This window comes from Ornithodoros turicata, chromosome 6 (assembly GCF_037126465.1).
Source record: "Ornithodoros turicata isolate Travis chromosome 6, ASM3712646v1, whole genome shotgun sequence".
Classification (NCBI taxonomy): Eukaryota; Metazoa; Arthropoda; class Arachnida; order Ixodida; family Argasidae; genus Ornithodoros; species Ornithodoros turicata.
In genome coordinates, this window is record NC_088206.1 from 43157782 (window position 1) to 43182211 (window position 24430).

Sequence of the window (24430 nt, forward strand, 5' to 3'; positions counted from 1 at the left end):
TCATCGACGAGAAGGCGGCGGGAAACGTTCACAGAAAGGCCGAAGTGATGAAGAAAATCCGCGCCGAGTATCGGCTGTGAGACGCTAGCGACGAGAAACACCCAGGGGAAGACTCTTCGTAAACCGAGGTTAACGTTGAGGAGCTGTTCTTTGTTGACAGGTATGGTAGTGTTATTAACGGCCATCAAGTGAAACAGCGGCTCACGACGCCGCTCATTAAGGGATGCGGGCAAGACGCTAACAGCGGCCCCGGTGTCGACAAGGAACCTAGTTTTGGTGGAACGGTCGACAACGAAGAATAGGCGACTTGCAGCTTGAGGAGGGGAAACGCCGGCCGCCATCAACGGTTCCCGGGTGAGTTTCCCGGCCAGCCGCAAGGGCGTGTACATCGCTGAGCGGCGTCGCTGAAGCGCTCATGGTACCAACAAGGTGGTGGGTTGGAGTCGTCGAACGGAGACTGGCTTCGGCCGTCTTGTCTTCGCGGAGAGTGGCGGAAACGACGGGAGCGGCTGGATCTTCTGGGAGACCGGCGACGGCTATCGGGGTAGCGCAGGGCAGCGACAGTCTCGGAGAGGCGTTGGATATCCGCTCTCACGGCAGCCATGTCGCTCGTACTCGCAAAGGCGGCAGGTGAAAGCGGCGGCACCGTGCCCTGCTGCAGAAGGCCTGAAGGGGAAGTAGGGTGGTTATGGCCGACGGCGCTTATGCTTGCTGCAGGGGAAGCGACCTCCGTGACCTTGTCGGCAAGGCCGGCCAAGTCACAAAGTGGCAAGCTGGCGGCTGTAGTGAGAACCATCTGTACGGTTGGGGGTAGCCGTTGCAAAAATAGCTCGCGAAGCAGTGCTTCGTCGAAAGAGGCTGAGCGATCCGCCAGGAGAGCCTGCATGGCGCGAAGTAGCTGCGAAGGTCGTCGGTCACCGAGTTCTTCGGCATTCAAGAGCTGCTGCAGGCGCTTCCGCTCTGACATCATAGTCCGCTGGAGAACAGCAGTGCGCAACTGGTCGTAGGGCGCCTGAGGTGGAGGGCTTGCTATTAAGTCGGCAACGTCCATGGCTATCTCTGGTGGTAGGGAAGAGACGATGTGCCGGTACTTGGTGAGTTGGGAAGTAATTCCAGCAGGAACTGGGCTTCGACCTGCTGGAACCAGATGTGGGGTCCTCGATGCCAAAATGGCGGCAATCGAACAGCGACGTGGGACATGGGAGGCATCGCAGCAGCAGCGGGGGCGGTTGCGCCAGGCGGAGGGTGTTGCTGGTCGCCAGCAGGGTTCATAGCAGCGGTGTTCTTCTCCGGGTCACCAGAAATTGTGGAGCGAAGTAAACAAGGTGTTCACACCACAATTTGCGGGAAAGAACTGAGGGTTTATTCCAGTGGCGGTTGCCACCAAAAAACGAAAGTGGAAGAACGTGCAGCGTGCAGGCCGCGGCTTAACGATGGCGATGCGGGCTGCTACCGGCTGTCTGCTGCTACTTGCCCGGCTACACCTGGCTACTTGCCGCTTCCGCCTTCCACAGTGCTTCCTGCAATCGCGATGCTTCTTGGGATTGCACTCTGGCGCTCGGCCGATTTTGTCGGTGTGGGTTCGGGGCAACTCAGTGCTGCACTGAACAGGTGCATTCCTTTAATCGAGGACGTTCAGTGCGCACCAGTGCAGTTTATCGGGGATGGCAAGCCGCACCAGGTCGCACCGGGGCGCACCGGTGCAGTTTATCGAGAACGCTATAAGTGGCTCGAAGTACGTATCATGAGCAACACGTCGGGCGATCCCTTACGAAAATAAACGTCTCCTTTCAATTGACCGTCAATTTACTATAGTTAACGTTTGCCAGTGAAATGTCAATTTACATTTAATCTATGGGTGATTGATTCTTATCTCTTTCTTATTGATAATTGGCCGGTGTCTTTACTGCCGCTTTTTGGCCGGTTTTGACTGGCGATTGACTATTTTCGATTGTGATTAGGCACATTATTCACTGACTCTTATGTGTCTTTTTATGGACTGGTGATTGACTATTTTCAATTGAGAATGGGCACTGTGTTTATTGACTCTGACTGTGTTACGCGGTGCCTGCGAAAGCTGCAGGTGTCCTGTGCCTCCTGAAACAACTGGTACGACATCCCTGCTAACGCCAGGAGCCACAGTGTACAGGACGTATTGAAGGGTTACTTCTACCCACTAATACGCGAGACACATTGTGCCTCTCGAGTTCCCTAACAGAAAAATGACATCCAGGCTTCGCAAAAAAAAAAAAAGAAAAAGAAAAGGAGAAAATGCTCCAAGGACATCGAACATGAAACAAAATTTTATTGGCTTGCACATACCCTGAAGTTGCATGCAGTACATCATCGTTTGCCGAATGGAAAGCATACACGGTTCACTAATCCCAACACACACACATGGAGCACACGTTGCACAGACACAAAGCCCATCCGATGTACCAGGCAGTCCTCCAAACGTCGACACACAATCTTCGAAACTTCGAACAGGCTGGCACTGCAAAGCTCTATCAAGATCATCCTTAGTGACGACAATGTGACAGTTCCTGAAAGGAAATGGCCGACGAACAATCGTCCAAGCAAGTGGCACCAGATCACGCTATGATATGAGAAGCTGTTGCAATTTTGCACGCGTATGTATGTGTGACCGTTGAGACAGGAAACAACCTGTAAAGAAACCGAAGTGAATATCACGCTGGTATTGTTCCACCGTGAATGCTGGAATAGTACACCATTTTGTAACTCACGTCCTTGCAATCGCGACAGCCCCGCGGTCACCTATAACGAAAGAATACAATTAATCTCGCTTGTAACGTACATCGTCGCTTCACCGATGTAGCCGATCCTCTCCTGCCGCTATTTGCAATGCGTCCACCGTCTGCAACAGAATGTACTTCGATGGTTAAACACGAGTAAAACGCAGGCGTCGTACGATGCATCACAGCTAGGTTGACTTACCTTAAGCAAACATTAAACCTGTACTGTACATTAAAACTGTAAAAAGCAAGGTTGTTATCCTGCTCAAAGGCGAGGTTGCAGCGCAGACAACGGGCAAGAAAGCGGGACAAAATGCACTGCGGAAGAATACGCGGTGCCATGTCACTCCTCATCGGCGGAGCGCGAAGCAACGTAGTACGCTCCAACGAAGGCACACATATTCAGCCGGCACACGCATTATTAAACAAGCACAACAGTACACGATTCAGGAGGCACACATATTATTCAGCGGATACAAAGGCGTTTCATACCGACGTGACAGCTTTGTACCTGCTGAAATTTGGCGGTGGGGATCGCTGTGCTTGCTATTTGATAACCGTTACGGCTACGCTTTCTCTGTGCAAGCATACAGATACAAAAAATTGTGCTGGAAGACCAAAAAAGTAGACAAGTTTTGTATCTTGGTACCAGATGTGCAGAAACTTGGAAATTTTTGAAAAGTAATGCAGAATCCAATTTGCTGCCGTTGACTCAAGCAATTAAAATGCAGTCAATTCGTGTCAACTATTTGTCAATTGGCTTTCGATTGACTAAAGTCAATAAAAAGTAAAAGAAAGTAGGAAGTCAATACGGTCAATAAAAAGGAAGTCGATTGTCAGTTAAAAGTGAATTTTCATTTTTGTAAGGGATAAGACAGTGGAACGGGTTCGCTCCATTTCTGCTGCGTACGGATTGTCGAAACAGGTGGTGACCGACAACGCTCCTCAGTTTAAGTCGCATCAGTTTGAAAGCTTCCTACAAGCCAATGGAATACGACGCACTTTAACACCTCCGTACCATCCTGCGTCAACGTACCCTGGAGCGTGCTGTACAAACACTTAAAAAAGCCCTCCTTAAAGCAATTTTAGAGGATGAACAGTTAGCCGTTCACTTCAACATTGGGTAGATAACTTTCTCTTCGCGTACCGAAGTACTCCGCACACATTCACCAATAAGACGCCGAGTGAATTATTTCTGGGGCGTAAGGTACGGTCTAGGTTGGTGCATCTTAGGCCAAGTTTGGCATATGTAATGACTGAGAAGCTCGAAAGGGTTAAGTTGTGCGCAGACAAAAAGCGTCGCCAGAGCATTTTGTACAGTGTTGGTGACAAAGTCTTTGTGAAAACTGTGCGTGGTGAAAAGACAAATTGGTTGTCTGGACAAATAATCAGAATTAAATCATCTGAAACTTTCCTAATGAAGGTACATGGCCAAACACAGTTTGTGCATGCCGACGATTTGAGGCTCGCTTCTAACAAAATAGTGCGTGAAAAACAGCAGAGTAATGCTGAGTGGTCTTGGTCGTGAGATCCTGTTACGGAAACTTCGTCTCAGGAAACGCAGTCACCTGCAAGAGCAACACCTTCTCCACAACAGTTAAGACAAGTACAAGAGTTCGACGTCCACCGGATCACTATGGACAGTTGTGAACTAACGTGAACAGTTGTGAACTTCGATCACTCGACTTCTACAACTTAACATGAATGATAAGTAAAACAGGGCCTATAGCACGTAGCATGAAATATAATACAAAACATATTACCTAGACGCAAGGATGAGGCCGACACGGATGTCACGTGTTCGTCACTAGGTGTGTCTATGAAACAATTTGGTCGCTATATTAAATGTGATGTCACATAACCTGCAGCACTGTACCCACTACACACAGAAATCTAGAACAAAAATGATCCAAACTTTGGCTCTATATAAGATGTCAGGCATGTGGTTTGCAGAACAGGTGTACGAATCCCCATTTTCTCTCTCCCATAGCGGTGTTATATTTTCGTTATGCTATTCGCGACTCCAGCGAACTATAGGTGGCGCACGCTGAACCTGGACTCGAGTGTTGCCACTTCCACCGCTAGGTGGCTACGGCTTCGCTGGAGTCGCGAATAGTCGAGGAGGGATCCAGCCTGCGTTTGGGCTTCTGGCTGTCTTTGGCTTTCGGTTACGTTATGTTGTTGTTTAAGTTCATATAGTTTCACTTCATTATTAAGCTCCGAGGGAGAAATTGTGAGCAGTGCAGCGCTGGGCAACCGAGGTGTTCTGGAACGGAGACAGGAAGAGGAACCGAGACGTGGCTGATCCAATTTCAACCGCCTTTCTTTTAATGAATGAGCTGGGCGCGAGCAGTGCAATACATACCAAGCCAAACAAAGAAAACGAAGCATTGCGCTTTCGCCCACTGGTGGCGGTACATTACACAGAGAAATACCAACACGCCCCCTAATATACTCACACCAAAATATATACACATGTCTTGATGCCCAGGTTACGGTGTTGTGCAATTTTCGTTCCAGGCAGGGCCTTCGTGAAGATGTCGGCAGGTTTTCTGGAAGTCTCAATGTGCTGCAGGTCCAACTTTTCCTCTTCAATCTTCTCTGGAAGAAAGTAGTACTTGATGTCAATGGTGCTTGCTCCGTTCTGATGTTATCTGGTTTTTGCTAAGAGAGATTGCTGCCTGGTTGTTAGCAAATAGCACTTGTGGTTATCGTGTGAACTCTTGGGCCCTGATTTCTGCGAAGTGCTGAAGCCATAGCACCTCCTTTGCTGCATGACACAATGCCATGTATTCTGCTTCGATCGTTAACAGCGCGATAGTTCGCTGCTTTTTACTGCTCCATGAGATAACAGAACCTGCCAACGTGATTGCGTATCCGCTGAACGACTTTCGGTCCGTCTTGTCTCCAGCCCAATCCGCGTCGCAAAAGGCCTGTACGCAGTTTCCGCTTCGGCGGTAAACGAGCCCGTGATTGATCGTTTGCTTGACGTAGCGAACGATATGTTTTATTCCATTACAGTGCTCCTTGCTCGGGTTGTCGCTAAATTGGCTCATGTAGGCGGTTGCGAACGCTAGATCCGGCCTTGTTCCGCCCGAGAGGTACAGTAGTGCTTCAACCGCTTGTCTGTACTTTCGACCAAGCTCTCCACTTGAGCTACCGCTCTCCGCTCTTTGGTACTTACTTCCGGGATCTAGTGGTGAGCATGTCCCTTTTACGTCCGATATATCGCAGGTCTCCAGGATCTCTTCGGCGTAAACAGCCTGGTCGATGGATAGATCCTCGTTTTCACTTCGCTTCAGGCGTATTGAGAAAATGTGACTAGCCTCTCTCAATTACTTTATCTCAACTTTTTCGCCAAGCCGTCGCTTGAGCTTGGCAATTTCTTCGTCGTCTTCAGATATGATGAGCAAGCCGTCCACGTAGACTCCTACAATCAACTGCTTGTGTGAACTGACGTAGACGCAAGGGTCTGACTTGGCTCTCTTCATGTCATCGGACTTCAAGAATTTGTCCAAGGTGTAATTCCATTCTCTTCCGGATTGTCGTAACCCATAGAGACTTTTCTGTAGAAGGCAGACTTCGTCTTAGTCCTGTGGCTCAAACGACTGAGGCTGCTCCATGTATATTGCAGGGTGTCGAACCGAACCCGAACCCGAACCGAAAACCGTACCCGAACCGTTAATTCTGCCGGAACCGTACCCGAACCCGAACCGAAATTTTCATGACACTGTTGAACCCGAACCGGAGCAGAACCGTAAAAAATAATAGCGGTAACCGGTTCGCAACAAAACGGTTCGGACATAAAAGAAGTCAGCATAAGAGTTCCTCTCAATTCCAGAACGAAGACACATTGGTATCACCATCACACGTCCACATCATGAATTTCGGAAATTATCACCTAGCAGACAAACGAGAACGTATAGTAAGTATACTCTCAGCGTCTTTTTAACACGCTGAAGCGCAGTTGTCCTTGTGAGCGCCGTGTCTAGCGCCCTACGCACGCGCTGCGGCGTCTACTCTTCAGAGACGAGGCGCCAAGCGGACGAATGAAACAGGAATGGAGTAGGCCAGTTATGTAGCTCTATGGGACGAATATGTGATTAAGTAAGCTCCCAACATTTCCCTTTACACGTGAGCAGTAAAACTTACACGAGTTAGAAACATGAGAAGTGGAGAAGCAGCGTACGCAGAACAGTGCCTGTTTGATTGGTCGTGGTTTGAAAAGTAAATGCAGTTCTGCTTATTGGTAGTGCAGTTGTGTCGCATGTTGCCTTTGCCTTTGTCTTGCCTTTCCTTTGTGTTGTGGATGAACTAGTACACTGCTGTGAGCTCGGACAGAGTAAGGCTGGCAGGCTTATTTTCGACATGCTTCCGTACGGTTTCAGATCGATTCACGCTGCGAATGCAGTCTGCCGGCAAGTACCGTCGTCTATGTAACGCTGTCCATCTTATTAGGCTTCCTTTAAGTGTATCTTGCTGGCACTGTGCGTGTGAAAAAAGATTTTAGAAACAGAAAGTAGCAGGTCTACGACCGCTTCATCCATTTCTCCTTTCTCTCGCTAAAGGGAGTACCTGACCGCTAAAAACATCAATGCAGACAACAGCGGTACGCTATTAGCCACGCATTTCCTGATAAAAGCAGTTTTATGGAACATATAAAATAGCAGCGTTGAACCGGTTCGTGAACCGGTTCGAGGTTGAGAACCGGTTTGCGAACCGGTTCGATTTTTGGCATGGCCGAACCGGAACTGAACCGGAACGAAATCAAAGCAACGCGAACCCGTACCCGAACCGAACCCGTATTGTTTGCGGTTCGACACCCTGGTATATTGTCTTCCTTAATGTCCCGTTTAGGTAGGCTGCTGTGACGTCCACCTGGTGAATCTTCCACCCTCTTTCTACGGCCATGGCCAGCAGTGCCTTTACGCTCTTCACCTTCACAACGGGCGAAAGGGTTTCACTGAAGTCCACTCCCTCCACTTACGAATAGCCACATGCCACTAGGCGTGCCTTATAGCGCTGCAGCTCGCAGTTTGCGTTGTACTTTTTGCGAAACACCCACTTGTATTTTATGACTTGTCTGTTCTTTGGTCGAGGCACAATTTCCCACGTTCCGAAGGCTTTTAAATTGTTCATCTCGCCGTTAATAGCAGATTTCCACTCTTCTCTATCAGGTGCTGCTAACGCTTCATCGAAGGTCCTCGGGTCTTTACTATCGGCGTGTTCGGCGGTGCACGTCACGTGACTGGCCCCTCCTTGCAGCCTCTTGTTTGCTAGCCTTTCTGAGCGCCTCAGCGTGGAGACTTCCACTTGGATGTCCGCCGGGGGAGTCTCTGCGTGGACTTCTGCCCTTGCACTTCCTCCAGGGTCTCTCTGATCGCTAGTTTCGACGTGTTCGGCTGTTCTCCCAGTTTCTTCATAACTTTCTTCAGCGTGAAAGATAACTGCGATGTGACCGTCGTCGGACACTTCAATGCTGGTGTCTTTGGAGTGGGCGTGCTTGCACGGAAAGAACTCCTCATCAAAGATGACGTCCCGACTCACGAAGAAGGATCAGTCTTTCAGACTCAGTAGCTTATAGCCTTCTACTCCTTGTGGATACCCGACGAAGACACACTCTTCTGCTTTGGGGTCCAGCTTTCCTCTCTGCTTCCTCCGGCTCCGCGCACCCCATGCACGGCACCCGAACACCCGTAGATGATTTAGTACCACATCGCTCCCTGACCAGAAAGCTTCTGAGGACTGTGTTCTGGAACGGAGACAGGAAGAGAAACCGAGACGTGGCTGATCCAACTTCAACCGCTTTTCTTTTAATGAATGGGCTGGGTGCGAGCAGTGCAATGTATACCAAACCAAACAAAGAAAACGAAGCATTCCGCTTTCGCCCAATGGTGGCGGTACATTACACACAGAAATACTAACAGAAATCACTGACACAGAGAAGGCTTCGCGCGACGGAGCTCCTGTAACGAATCGAAGAATTCTGCCGAGAGCAATACAAATGATTGCATACATGTTCCGAAAATCAGCGACGTGCTATATTTGAGTGTAGGCACCAGCATACTTACAAAAGAACTGAGGCGACGGTCCGTCGTTCGCACAGATGGGCGAGCGTTTCCGCGTAAGCGCTTTTCTGTTGCTCCGGCGAACTGGACTTCGGTGAAGTGTACGCAGGATAGCCAAGCATAGCATAGCATTTGCCGGTGTTCGCCAGCTTCAGAACAACTTGGCGTACGTTTCCCCAGAAAACACCTCGAATTCATGTCAGAGCCAATTTCAAAAGTGCACAAACAGCGTCAGACAAACGCGCTTGACAGTGTGAGAAACACACGTACCTCTTGTCATTGTCGGTTGGGAAGTTGAAAAGTGAAATTTCGGCAGTTTTGTTGCTGTTCATGCATCACTTCGCGGCGTGGTAACAGCCCATGGCCTTCCACGGCACGCTCCGCAAAGACTTCAATAAGCAGCAAACAGCGAAAGGCAAGAAAAGCCACAAAAACTCCACCAACGAGACACAAATGCACCGCACAGACGAGCAGGAGACAGGAAGCCCGGGCGTGTTTCCGGAAGAGCTGGTTCCGAACGGTGTTACATTGCCTAGATATGCGTGCTTTTTCTCAAGCAGCGCAGTGGATTCAATGCACTGTTGTTGCGGCGAAGTCTATTTCAAAACTATTTCATGTACCAAATTCGATTAGTTCAACTAGTTGTTGCTGCCATCAAAAAAAAAAAAATGAAAAAAGAATGCCTCCTGGGGACATCCGCTTGAACGTCGTAGCTGAGGGGCCCTGGCCTGGCTCCGCGCTCGATACCTGATGTTCGAATTCCCTTTCTCGTCTGCACACGACTCTTTCCATCTTCCTTCCTCCTCGCGTAGTGCTTTTCTATTAAATTTGCTTTCTTACATGTCCTTCTGCTATCAGGCAGAACCGGCATCAGAGGAGGTATCCCTGAATTCTGGTCATGGGAGTTCCGCAGGAAAAGTCTACCCGTGATATAAAGCTCTGCAAAAAAGCATTTACAGGAACATGTGATCATTTCACTTCTCCCTAAACATGTCAAACGTTGTGAACAATCATTTGCTTTGAAGTTAATTGCCTGTGTACCATCTCCAACCTAGTGTGGAAAGAGCATTAATAAGCATATTAGCATACACTGACTCCCTCTCCTCACTCCTCTTCCTTTTGTATGGCTCATATACCTACAGTGTAAAGTAATGTGAGAAAACAACTAGATCGCGTTCGGCAACCTGTGTAAGCCAAGCGAATTCTCTCTTCTCAGAAATGCATTACCTGTGGCACAAACACCAAGCCAAGTCGGCGGTACGTTTCTCGAGGCGTCTCCGATATATTTTCGTGTTCATGTTCCAAAAGACAGGACGCTTGGTATATCTGCTCCGAACAATAAAGGTGCAAATCCAGTTCCAAATGTGCTGCCAACACGCTCACACTAATTTTGCGACTGATTGTATGACAAAAACTATGGTACTGTGGACATAATATGGTATGAGCTATACATACCTGTTTGTGTGTCGCAAATGTGAGCTAAAAAAGCTAAGAGATGCGCAGAACAACACAAATTATATTCGATATATATGTATAAATATATATTCGATTGCGCTGAGCTTATGATAGTTAGTGAAACTGTGGAAGATCGTCACACCATTCTGTCTCATAACAAAAAGGAATAACAAAAAAAAATCCGCTTTGCCGTTATTTCGCTTTTTTAGTGGTGTGCGTTCCTCAAACTCAAGGAAATGTTACCTGTTTCTACAGTAGACAAGTCCGCTGGCACCATTCTAATTTGCTCATAGCTTTTTTCTCGGTGTTCCACGTCCTCCATATTATGAAAAGTAGCGGTAACGGCAGCGGAGAAAGAGTCCGCCGCTACCCATATTTGTAGCGGAAATAGTTTACCCGTTACAAATTTAAAATGTAGCTGGATCGCTACTCCGCTACTGAAAAAAGTAGCGAATACGATAGCCCTCAGTACAACGCTGATCTTGACTGCACTTGCTTTCGGCGTCTGTTTTGGTTGCATGCTATGGACTTACGGGGTTTTCCCTTCATTCGTGTGCATTTCGTTTGGACATTTTGACGTTCCTTTAAGCGACAACGCTCGTTCTACTGCTTTTGGAGACATACGTCTGCAGTTTTTTGTCAGCACCCCGTCAGAGTCTTCAGCGCACGTTAGATGCCATTCGCCTCTATTTACTCCAGGCAGGAATGGAGATATCCGTAGAGAAAAGCGCAGTTCTAGCCTTCACGCGCAAAGACATGCATAGATGTCGCCTGTATATTGGTGGAAGCCCACTGGAGCAGGTGACAGATCACAAGTTTCTCGGCGTAACTCTATCATGGAATTTGTCGTGGAAGCGCCACAAAGTCCAACGCTGGGTCAACGTCATTCGTCACTTCTCAGGTATGAGATGGGGGCGAGACGAGAAGGATCTCCTCATGCTGCACAATGCCCTGGTTCGTGGCTCAGTGATGTACAGTCTTCCCGCCCTGCACGGACTTCCTCAGACACTGATGCAAAGCATTCGAGCCCTGCTCGCACGAACCCTTCGGGTATGTCTCGGGGTCCCGCGATGCTCTGAAACCCGTCTAGTAGTGGCTGAGGAGAGTGTGGTGAATGAGCCCGTTCACCTCGCGGTGAGCTGGCCTACACTGTTGCGGAAATATTTCTTTCCGTAGTTTTCGAAGGAACCGCGAGAAAGAGGAAGAGAACGAAAGAGACGTTGACGTTTTGGTGACGAAGGAACATGGGTCTTTTTGAGTGACATTCGGGAATTTAGGCATATAGTTGGATAGACGACATGTTAAATTAAAGGAGTGTGCTTGGACTTTATCATCCTTGCTTCTGCATATACGAAATACATCGGTGCTCGAGAGTCCACCCACGAGCAGCGCAGTTCCGTAAGTCCCACTTCGAGTGACTTTCTATCGATTCACAACATTATTGGTGCCGAAACCCGGGAATAACGGACTGCACTACAGTCAAGATGGACCGTCTCAAGCACAAACGTGCCGCCCGCCGAACGCAGATCACAAAGGTGGTAAACGAGGTGGCAGAGCTACGAAGCGACGTGAACGTCTCCAAGGCTACACTCACCGGGCTACTAAATAGACTCGTGGCTAACGACAACGAACTACGGCAAATTAACAAGGAAATAGAGCCGTTGATACCAAACGACGACCTGGAGGAAGAATACGCAACGATGTTCAGCTACGAAGACCAAGCCCACAACGCCATAGCCGAACTGCAAACGAGGATGGCCGAAATTCAGATTTCGGAGCAGGCCGCAACGCAAGTGGCCCCGTCGTTTCCGAGACCGACGTCAGACGCTGAGAGACCACGCACTGGTGTGAAATTACCAAAGCTTCAACTACAGTCATTCGCGGGTGAGTTAACTCAGTGGCAGCCCTTTTGGGAGCAGTACAAGACCACCGTGCATGATAACCCGAACCTCTCCAAGACTGAGAAGTTTCAGTACCTGAGATCGTTAGTGCGTGGGTCGGCTGCTTCCGCTATCATGGGTCTGCAGGCGTCAGAGTCCTGCTACGATGACGCCCTCGAAATCCTAAAGCAACGCTTTGGTAACAAGTGTCGCATCGAGAGAGAACATTTAGCAAAGCTACGGAACTTGGCTGCCGTCAAATCGGCGAACGATGTGCGCGGACTACGAACGATGTACGACGACGTTCAGAATAACATACGTGGACTACGCTCCCTCGGTGTTTCCAGTGCGAGCTATGCCTCGATGATGGTGGACATACTGTTATCAGCGTTGCCGTCGGAGTTGGTCGTCGAATATCACCGGCTGGCTCGATATGGAACTGTTTTAGAGGATCCTACAGCGAATACTCAGAGCGCACAGGTCGACGAACATCCGTCGAGTAGGGTGGATACGACAACAAGCAGCGAGTTGACCAAAGTCTTGAACTTTCTTCGCATCGAAATAGAGAGTCGTGAACGCTCTGGTGTAAAGGATCGTGCAAGCACACCTCAGCTTTTCCCAACGCCACAACGTACGACTACAACTTTTCACAGAACGCCCAGAGCTAAAGGTAGCAACCTTACCTCTACGGGAGCAGTACTACAGAGCAGCGCACAGGCAGTACCCAAGTGCTTCTTCTGCAACGCAGTTGACCACGATGCGCCACACTGCCAGTGCTCCATGCCCCTAGCAGAGAAACGAAGCAAGCTGGCAAAGGATATGCTGCTACCGCTGTACCAAGAGAGGTCATAGATCCAAGGACTGTCGATCGAGGATAAGTTGCAGCCACTGTGGGAGGCGACACGCGTCGTCGTTGTGCGACCCGTCACAGTCATCTCAGAGCGCCTCAACAGAACCCAGTTCGATGGGTACGACCAACATGATGGCAACCCACAGCCACAGTGTGCCGGCTCAAGAGGACACCAGCGTATTGCTGCAGACATTCCGTGCTTGGGCAACCTCCGACCAAAACGCAGCTTATATTCGAGGCATCATCGACGGAGGGAGCCAGCGCACCTTCATTCGAGAGGACGTGGCCACGAAACTTAAGTTGACGACTGTGGGGGAAACCACTCTGCAGATAAACACCTTTGCAAACAACACACACACAACGCCAACTACAGTGAAGATTGTGAAGCTCGGGTTACGCAGTCAGTACGGCCCACAAGAGTACAGCATTGAAGCTCTGACGGTACCCTTTATTTGCAAAGACCTTACGGCTACGCCTGAAGACAACGAATTTGTACAGTCAATTCGTTGCGACAACGTGTTCATCGCCGACGAGCTGGTGCACTGGAACGTCCCATCAGAGGTCGGGATAAGTCTCCTGATTGGCTGCGATCAGATGTGGAAGCTCCTAACCGGTGAACTGAAGCGATGTGACAGAAATGAGAAGTTTGTGGCTATTTCCACGGTCTTTGGATGGACATTCCAAGGCCCAGCGACTCTGGACTGTCGCCTCTCTAAGGAGACCACGACAGCCGTATGCGTACTCCGCGTTGGAGGGACACAACATCAAGAGTCAGACGTACTTAAACGATTCTGGGAATTGGACAGCATCGGCATAACAGATGCAGATACTTCAAACGTAGAACACAACGCGTCGATCCTGGAAGAATTTCAGCGACAGTTAACTATGAAAGATGGCCGATACGAGGTAACACTTCCTTGGAAAGCTGGTACCATTCAAATGGCAGACAACTTAGAGTTGGCAAAATCCCGATTGCGAGGTCTGGTAAGACGGCTGCAATGTAATGACCAGGTGATTGAGTATGATGAGGCCATACGAAGTTATATAGAGAACGGGCACGCAGAGAGAGTGGTTGGCGATTCACCAGAATCTCGCTACACGTACTACATGCCTCACCGAGCCGTAATCCGCAATGGATCCACCTCGACCAGAGTACGGGTAGTCTTCGACGCCTCCTCGCATGGTCCAGGTGCTACGTCTTTGAACGACCACCTCGAAAAAGGCCCCAAATTGAACTCTGACCTGGTTCCGATTTTGCTGCGTTTCCGTATGCACACGATCGCTGTTACTGCAGACATACAGAAAGCCTTTCTGCAAGTTGGCATCAATCCAGCCGACAGAGATGCCTTACGCTTTCTGTGGTTTACCACCACACCCCTACGAGGATCCACGCTTCCACCGCTTGAAGTCTGGAGGATGACTAGGGTGCCGTTTGGTACAACCGCGAGCCCTTTCCTACTCAGCGCCACCCTTCAACATCACCTGAGGTGCACTACAGGATCCGAAGAAGATATCGCCCATACGCTGATAAACTCCTTCTATGTGGACGATTTACTTACGGGTGCCAACAAGTTGGAAGAGGCACAGCGGATAGTCAGCAGTGCACGACGCATACTGCAAAAGGCAGGTATGAAACTGACTAAATTCGCGTCAAACTCCTCTGAACTTCAGACGACCTTTGAGCAGTTTAGCAGAGAAGACCATAACGCTGAGAGGCGGTTGTGTGAAACGGAGGACAGCAGGGTTCTTGGCATCGTATGGAATAAGTCGACTGACCACCTCAAGTTCTCCGGAGAACACCTCCTAGATACCATCATAGCGGCCAAGTCGACTAAGCGCAGTGTCTTGCAAACATCTGCAAAAATCTTTGACCCGCTTGGCTTTCTTTCTCCATATACGATAAGAGTAAAGATTTTATTTCAACGGCTATGGGAAAGAGGCCTCGACTGGGACGCTCCGTTGCCAGCGGACATATCTAAAGAATGGGACTCCTGGTGTGCTGATCTACCGAAGCTTCACAGTATTTCCCTGGAGCGGTGTTTGCTACCTGGTGAAGAAAGCGACTATTCCACAGAACTTCACATTTTTTCCGATGCAAGTCCGCAAGCCTATGGAGCCTGCGCTTTCTTGAGAGTGGTTGACGCAAAAGGAAACATTAAAGTGGGACTAGTGTTTGCGAAAAGTCGTGTAGCGCCCCCCAAGAAACTTACGCTTCCACGGCTGGAACTGATGGGAGCTGTGATAGGAGTGCGTATCGCCAAACTAGTGTGCGACTCCTTACCAACGATAACGGATGTGGCCACATACTGGACAGACTCCAGCATTGTACTTTGTTGGATAAAGGGAAATGCCAGCAGATGGAAACCCTTCGTCAAGAACCGAGTGATGGAAATACAAGAAAAAAGCGATCCATCACATTGGCGACACTGTCCGGGCGTATCCAACCCAGCTGACGCCTTGACAAGAGGTCTTACCGTTTCTGCCATGGCTGAGTCCCGGCTGTGGTTTCTAGGACCAAGTTGGCTAGCTGAAGCACAGTCATTATGGCCGCCAGCAGGTACCCGGACGGCAACAACGGACCTACAAGTACTCGAAGAAGAGAAGGCGGCAAAAGCTGTCGTTGTAGTCCACACGGCCACGACGAAACCCCCATTGTTCGAGCTGAACAAGTATAGCAACTACACACGAACTTTACGAGTCACCGCGTGGATCCTGCGTTTTGCTGCAAACTGTCAACGAACGAATCAAGTCGAGGGTCCGCTTATAACAGAGGAGATGGAGAAGGCCGAGCTGGTATGGGTTAAACAGGCTCAACACGAGTCCTACCTGGAAGAAGTCCACACACTCACTCAAGGTTTGGATCTCCCAAAGACATCAAAATTGTATCAGCTCAAACCGTTTCTGGATGAAACGGGCCTTTTACGACTTACTGGAAGGCTCCAGTACACCGACGACCCTGAAGACATTAAGCACCCTGTTCTTCTGCCCAAAGAACACACCCTAACTAGACTCATCGCCGAATCAGCTCACCGCCGAATTCTGCATGGAGGAGTACAAGCAACTCTAACAGAACTCCGACAAAGGTGGTGGATTACGCGAGCTAGACAACTGGTGAAACACATTATGCTAACCTGCAAATCATGCGCACGTTTCCATGTAAAGAGTGCAACGGCACCGACTGCACCTCTTCCAGCAGACCGCGTACTTCGCAGTCACCCATTTTCTGTAACTGGTATAGACTTCGCAGGCCCAGTTTACGTAAAGATTGGTGATACGTCCGTAAAGTCATACATAGCACTCTTTACCTGCGCCACGACGAGAGCCATTCACCTAGAGTTGGTTTCTGATCTCACGTCCACCTCCTTCCTCATGGCATTCCGACGGTTCATCTCACGTCGAGGACTGCCATCGACGGTCTATACCGATAACGCCCTCACGTTTAAGAGAGCAGACCGTGACATGCGCAAGTTATGGGATGTCATCAGATGTCAGACAACCCAAGACTTCGCCTCCACCAATCGCGTGCATTGGAAATACATTACAGAGCGTGCGGCTTGGTGGGGAGGTTGGTGGGAAAGAATGGTCAGAACGGTTAAACAGAGTCTTCGAAGAGTTATCGGACGTCAGCGGCTCACCTTCGAAGAACTAACTACCCTTCTACACGAGACCGAGGCCGTTTGTAATTCTCGCCCCCTCACTTTCCTACCTTCGACCCCAGACGAACCGACTGCGTTGACTCCCGCGCATCTTCTCATTGGACGCACGCTTACAGCTCTACCCGCGTTGCCTCCTATACAAAGACCTCTGTCGAATTGCGTCATACTGCGAGACCGATGGAGACATCTCCAGAAAATGGCCGACCAATTTTGGCAACGATGGAAACGGGAATACTTATTGGAATTGAGGTCCGCGCATACTTTCTCGCCTGAAGGGAGACACCAGCAGGACTGCATACACAACGGGGACATCGCACTCTTGCATGAAGACAAGGTCCCTCGTCATCTGTGGAAGTTGGTCAGAGTAGCCGAGTTGCATAAAGGCAGGGACGGGCGAGTTCGCTCCTGTACTATAAGGCTACCCTCCGGACACGTAACCCGCCGACCAGTGCAGTTACTGTTCCCTTTAGAATGTGCGGAGAGATGAGTTGTTTAATTCACTCATCTCGGGGGGAGGATGTTGCGGAAATATTTCTTTCCGTAGTTTTCGAAGGAACCGCGAGAAAGAGGAAGAGAACGAAAGAGACGTTGACGTTTTGGTGACGAAGGAACATGGGTCTTTTTGAGTGACATTCGGGAATTTAGGCATATAGTTGGATAGACGACATGTTAAATTAAAGGAGTGTGCTTGGACTTTATCATCCTTGCTTCTGCATATACGAAATACATCGGTGCTCGAGAGTCCACCCACGAGCAGCGCAGTTCCGTAAGTCCCACTTCGAGTGACTTTCTATCGATTCACAACAACACCTGGTGTGGGGAGCATAGTGGGAAACATCGAGACACAGGGACGGCCCTCTGTTGTGCCTATGTCTCGATGTTTCCCACTATGCTCCCCACACCAGGTGTAGGCCAGGTCACCGCGAGGTGAACGGGCTCATTCACCACAATTTTTGGCGTCCGCGACAGGACGACTATCTTTTGGTGGATGGCGAGCAAAGGAGGGAAACTATGCGCAGAGCTAGAGTAACTTATAGCGGCGGGTCGTTCATTGGGAGTACCTGGGGAGAGAACCGCGAGAGCTGCGGAGCGGGAGGCAGAAGAGCGATTGTTGCTGGCGGAGGAAAGGGTTTTGTCCCTTCAGGCTCAAGTGCAGGCGTCGGGAGTCAATGTCAATGGTGATCCCTCTCGTACTCCATCTAGGAATGGGGATGGGAATGGCTTTCGGCCGGGTATGCAGAAAGCCATGCCGGTGTTCGATGAGAAGAGGGATGACCTGGATGCATACCTGCACAGGTTTGAGGTAGTGGCATCCGGTTTGGGGTGGCCGCGTGACCAGTGGGCCACGGCGCATAGTTTGTCGCTAGCGGGAGAGGCTTTGGCGGTTTTCGGGCGGTTGTCTGTAGGGGACTCGAGCAGCTATGAAAAGGTTAGCGCTGCGTTGTTGCAGAGTTTCTGGTATACTCCTGAAGGGTTTAGAGAGAAGTTCAGAGGTTGCGTGCCTGACAAAAAAGAAACTGCAATCCAGTTCGGTGTACGGTTAAGCCATTTGTTCGACAAGTGGGTAGCGACATCCAAGACTACTGAAGATTTTAAGAGCCTTCGAGATTTGATACTCCGTGAGCAATTTATTAATCGGTGTACTTCGGCTCTAGCAGTGTTCTTAGAGGAAGGAGAGTGTAATACGTTGAATGAGCTCTGCCAACGGGCTGACAGGTAACTGGAGGCACAGGGATTGCGGGGTATGCGCCGCACCGCCTCAGACCTCCATAGTGATGGAGCGGATAGTACGCCGAAGGGTAGTGGGAGTGTTAAGCCCCCCATCTGTGTATTGTGTGGTAGGGCAGGACATAAGGCTTCGGACTGCCGGGTGTCCCCGAGACGGCGGGAGAAAGGCTCATGTTGGACATGTGGTGACATGGGCCACCACGCACGTAACTGTGGGAAAAGGGCGCGTGACATTGATAAGCAGCGTCGAGCTGCGTGTGTGTCACGTGCGGGAAATACTAAGGAGGAATCCCCGGAACGGGAATCGGATCAGCCCCATACAGAGAACAAGATGGTAGTGGATATGGTTCAGGCCTGTGGAGGTGTCGGATTTGTGGGAGAACTACCATCGTGCGTAGGTTTTCTAGGGGGGAGAAAAGTCGAGGTGTTGAGGGACACAGGGAGTAATATGGTGCTGGTGCGCCGTAGCCTGGTCGCGGAGGAGCAGTTGACTGGGGACAACTGCACAGTGTACTTGGTCGACAACACGCAACGTAGCTGGCCAGAAGCGCGGATAGACCTGCATACTCCATATCTAGAGGGCATAGTATCAGCGTATTGTGTTGATCAACCTTTGTTCGATGTGATGATAGGCAATGTGCCGGGGGTGCGGACCGTAAAGACCATCACGGAGCCGCCCCAGGTTGAACAGTTGGACGGTACGGCACAAGGAGGGGAAGGGGTGGCTGGTGTGGTTACAAGGGGCCAGACCAGGCAGGCTCGCCGATCACGCCCACTACTTAAGGTTCCGGAGTGCATGGACAAAGAGGTGAGCAGAGAGCAGTTGGCTCAAGTGCAACGAGCGGATCCCACGCTCTCGCGAGCGTTCACTGAGGTAGGGGAAACGATAAGCAAGCCGAGGTGCCCCGATGTTTACCTGTTTGAGTTAAAACAGGACGTGTTGCATCGGATATGCCGGTTGGAAAGCGGGCGAAACGTGGAGCAGTTGGTAGTTCCGTCGGCCTTGCGCATGATCGTGTTGCGCGAAGCGCATGACTCGTTGATGGCAGGGCATCAAGGCCAGAGGCGTACGATTGATCGGGTGTTGTCAGAGTTTTTTTGGCCTGGCGTGCAAGGTGACGTAAGGATCTACGTGCGCTCTTGTGATGTGTGCCAACGTACCGCGCCGAAGGGCAGATGGCAGACAGCGCCATTGGGAATCATGCCTCTGATTCATATCCCGTTTCAGCGGGTGGCCATAGATATCGCGGGTCCCATTAATCCACCATCTCAACAGGGGAACAGGTACATACTGACGCTGGTGGATTTTGCTACTCGATACCCAGGGGCGGTAGCCCTAAAGAATGTAGAGACGGTTACGATAGCGGAGGCGCTAGTAGAGATGTTTTCACGGTTGGGCATCCCACGTGAAATCTTGAGTGACATGGGGTCCCAGTTCACGGGCGACCTCATGAAGGATATTGCGAGGTTGCTGTCCGTTAGGCAACTACATACAACCCCATACACCCTATGGGGAATGGTTTAGTAGAGAGGTTCAATGGGAGCCTTAAGCAAATGCTGAGACGTATGGTTCAGGAGCAGCCACGGCACTGGGATCGTTATATTGCCCCAGCACTGTCTGCGTACAGGGAAGTGCCGCAGGCGAGTACAGGGTTTTCGCCTTTTGAACTGTTGTACAGGGCGGGGGGAGAACTGTACGCGGGCCTCTGGCGGTCCTCAGGGAACTTTGGACAAACCAAGCACCGGAAGAGGCAGTACCCGTGTACCAATATGTTCTGGACCTAAGGAATAGGTTGGAACAGACATGTAAGTGGGCGGAGTCAGAGCTCCGTAGGGCCAAATTGTGTCAGTCTAGAACATACAACAAAAAGGCACATGTACGTGTATTACACCCAGGACAGAAGGTCCTTGTTTTAATTACTACCTACGCTACCGAGTAAACTTACCATGCAGTGGAAAGGACCGTACACAGTGGTCAAACGCCGGAACGACCAGAACTATGAGGTGCACATGGGCGAAGGTATCAAAGTGTTCCACATAAACTTGCTGAAACTTTACATTTCACGTGACACGACTGGATGTGGGGCAGTCGTGGGCGAGACAGTAGCTCGTGATGAGATTGCGTGTGCAGCCGTAGCTGAAGAAGCACCTCTTGATCAGCAGATTGATATCCCTGCTCTGGGGTTGGTCCCGGAACAGCCTTACAATGATGTGACATTCGCAAACACCTTGGGCGAGGGGGAAAAGGTAGAAGCACAAACGTTGGTCAAGGAGTTCCAAGAGATTTTTTCAGACCTTCCGGGTCGCACGAATGTGCTTAACTGCCACCTCAGGATATCGGATGACAGGCCGATACAGGCAAAGCAGTTCCCAATACCTCAGGCGTTGCAAGAAACGACTGAAAACGAGGTCCAGCTCATGCTACGTATGGGAGTCATAGAGAAGTCAGAATCTGCATACCGGGCGCCACTGGTAGTGGTGAAAAAGCCAGACGGTTCTAATAGGTTATGTGTGGACTTCCGCAAGCTAAATGATGTTTTGGTATTTGATGCAGAACCGATACCGCGGGTGGATGCCATGTTAGCCCGAGTCGGCAGGAAACGCTACTTTTCTAAATTAGATTTAGCCAGAGGGTACTGGCAAATACCAATGTTGGAGTCGTCTAAAGAAAAGACGGCCTTTACAACGGAAGGCGGCTTATACCAGTTCAAGTACATGCCTTTCGGACTGAAGACCGCGGCTGCGGTATTTACCAAACTTGTGAGGGAAGTTACCAGGGGTATACCGAACGTCGAGCACTATATTGATGACATACTTGTGGCAACAGATACGTGGGAAGAACACCTAATGGTATTGCGGCAGGTGTTTGAGAGGATAAGGTCTGCTCAACTCACTCTCAAACCAAAAAAATGTGAGTTTGGAAACACAGCAGTGTTGTACTTGGGGCATGTCGTGGGACAGGGTCAGATCACCCCGAACCCTGACACTTTGGAGAAGGTGGGTCCGGTGCAAAGGCCACACACTAAAAAACAAGTCAGGTCATTCCTAGGCTTGGCAGGGTTTTAAAGGGACTTTATTCCGCATTTTGCAGAAGTCTCTGCTCCACTGGTTGACTTAACCAAGAAGGGTGCTAGAAATGAAGTTACATGGGAACCACAACACGAGAATGCATTCGCTCACTTGAAACGGTGTCTCTCCACTCCGCCAGTATTGGTGGCGCCTGATTTTGACAAAACATTTATCCTCAGGACAGATGCTTCGATGTAAAGCCTGGACGCTATGCTACTGCAAACACATGAAGGGGTTCCGAGACTAGTAACCTGTGCTAGCAGGCGTCTGTCAGCCGCAGAACGCAACTACGCCACTATTGAGAGGGAGGCGCTGGCTCTTGTCTGGGGTATTCAGAAGTTCCAGCGGTATTTGTTCGGACGTTCCTTTATAGTACAAACAGATCATCAACCTCTGCAATACATTAAGAAGAATACGTGTGTGAACTCTAGGGTGACGAGATGGAATTTTTCTTTTTACAAGAGTATGAGTTCACTGTGCAATACATCAAGGGCAGCGAGAATGTCGGAGCTGACTTTTTGAGTAGATTATGAGGTTTAAGCTGCAGCAGAGTGTTGCCCAAACATTGGAATATGTGATTGATGGAGCCTTACCGTCAACAAGGTTCTCCAGTAGAGTATTGTTTCACTGTTTTTGGTACGGTTTCGTGTGACTTGTTTAGGGGAGATTTTGCGTAACATGATTACCGATGGTGTGTTAGATTGATCGGGTTCTAGCGGGATATTATTGTACAATAGAGATGTTTGGAAGACTGAACTAAGGTGCAAAAAATCTGGTCGCCCTAGAATATGTTGCAGGGCATCATAAGCGTATTTTCGTCACTTAGCGTATGGACATTGCGTGCAGTGCTGCAAAGGACGCTCAGTAGGAGGACATTACGTAGTGGCTTTATGAACATTGAACATTCAGCGTTGTTATGATGTACAATGTCTTGCGGTGGGGGGCTATATGTGGTGGCGCTGGTGCATGGGAGCGCGGAGGAAGGACGAAGAGAAGCGGCGGCGGCAGTTCCTTGCAGGTGCGGCTCGAGAGAGGCTGCAGACGGGCTTCAAAAAGAACGGGACCGAACTTCTGGCTCAAACCACAGACCTTGCAGACACCGGCCCTTGGTGGACTACAACCTCCACTGCACTTCCCGCTCTATCCCAGCTGCCGCCTCATTGTCACGTCGTACGAGGGTTCTCCATCATCCCGGGCAGGTCCGGCGACATCCCTGGCAGCCAATACCTCCAAGGGAGTAAACTCACGTTTGAAACCCTGTGTTGTGCCTGTGTCTCGATGTTTCCCACTATGCTCCCCACACCAGGTGTAGGCCAGCTCACCGCGAGGTGAACGGGCTCATTCACCACAGACAGGGACATCTCCACTGAGGTTCTCCGTACTCGGGAAACTGCACGCCATTATCTGCGTCTACGTGCCCATCATGACCGTCACTCTCTGATTCGCAAGCTTCACGCTAGACGGAACGCGACGGTTCATGCTGCTGTGACATTATTCAGACCTCATATCCCCAAATTCATAGTCGACCCGACGGCACCCAAAGTGCCTCCACGGACGTTGCCATCGCCGCCTGTCACTGTCTCCATACCCGGCCTCAAGAACAACAAAAAGAGCTATCCTGATGTTATCCTTAGGTAACTTACCTTTGACTTCATCGAGGCTCAATACCGCAACGGTACCGCTGTGTACACGATGGATCGTCGACCAGGGACACTTCATCTTCAGCCTTTGCCATTCCATCAGAGTCCGTTGCACGTGGGTGTCGTCTGTCTCACCGTACCTCATCGACATCCGCTGAACTTTATGCTATTTTGTTATTCTTGACATATGCGGAAGACTGTGAACCGCGGCACTGGGTAATTTACACCGACTCCAAAGCAGCTCTCCTGCGCATTAAAAACTTGGGCATCCGCGGTTCCCTTTCCTCAGTGGTGATAGATATCCTGTGCGCCCTGACGTCCCTACAAGATCGCTCCCACTCCGTTGCCTTTCAGTGGGTTCCAGGGCATTGTGGAATAACTGGGAACCACGAGGCCGACGCTGCCGCTGCGGCTGCACATCAACAACGGCCTTCTATGCCCATTATACTCACGAGAGGCGACAGAAGATCGCTCCTCGGGCATTTGTCCGATTCCTGGCCTTCCCTACAGTGGCAACACGACATTCCAACTAGGTCCTCTTTGGGAAGTGTAGACCCAACGCTGTCATACCGGCTGCCTGCAAAGCTTCCTCGTCCTCTGAAGTCGCTCATCCACAGGCTACGTCTGAATGTGGCTTTCACTCCGTTCTATCGCCACCAGCTAGTCTGTGAGGCTAGCCTTATGTGCAACAAGTGTGATATACTTGCCAACGTAGAACACATACTCCTCCGCTGCCGGACCTATATCAACGGGAGGCGTACACTGCAGTCACAGCTTGCCACCCTCGGCTTGTCGATCATCCTCGGCCCTTGAGACACCGCGGCCCACTCCAGGGCGGCCTTACGTCATGTAGTTGGCTTTTTTTAGGCGACGGGCCTAAAGGACTCATTATGACCCCAGCAGCGCTCTCGGCCATTCCCACCATCACGATCACGTTCAGAATCGCCATCGCCGCTCTGATCATTCCCGTCATCTCTCATCGTCATCACTCATCATTGTCACCACTCATATTAGACCACCTAGCTATGGGGTAGCGTTCCGCTCCCAGAGTGGAAAACCTCCCCACATCATCATCAGAATATATCTGTTGTTGTTGTTCTTGTCTCCCGTGAAAAAGAAGCGCTGAATGTCAACACGATGGAGACCAGTTATAAAACGATCCCTGAGGGACTCGTCGAGGGAGTTGCGAAATTCACATCTTTGTGACGGCTTGAACAGCTCCGCAACATACTGCGCGATAGTTTCATTGTCTGACTGAACTCGAGTTGATGATAATGATTCGAGTTTTTGTGGCGCACCGACAACAAAGGTCATAATGCGCCAAAACGTGA

General features: G+C 50.2%; 1 protein-coding gene across 1 annotated transcript; it reads right to left on the minus strand.

Annotated features, from left to right (window-relative positions):
- Nucleotides 1-340: 340 nt before the first annotated feature.
- On the minus strand, nucleotides 341-1051 carry LOC135398544 (uncharacterized). Its single transcript, XM_064629941.1, has one exon. It carries the CDS (start codon nucleotides 1049-1051, stop codon nucleotides 341-343), a length of 711 nt encoding a protein of 236 aa, XP_064486011.1.
- Between the last annotated feature and the right edge of the window lie 23379 nt (nucleotides 1052-24430).

Coding starts and splice junctions, on each gene's coding strand:
- LOC135398544 (XM_064629941.1), bottom strand. CDS start 1,051: ATGGACGTTGCCGACTTAATAGCAAGCCCTCCACCTCAGGCGCCCTAC.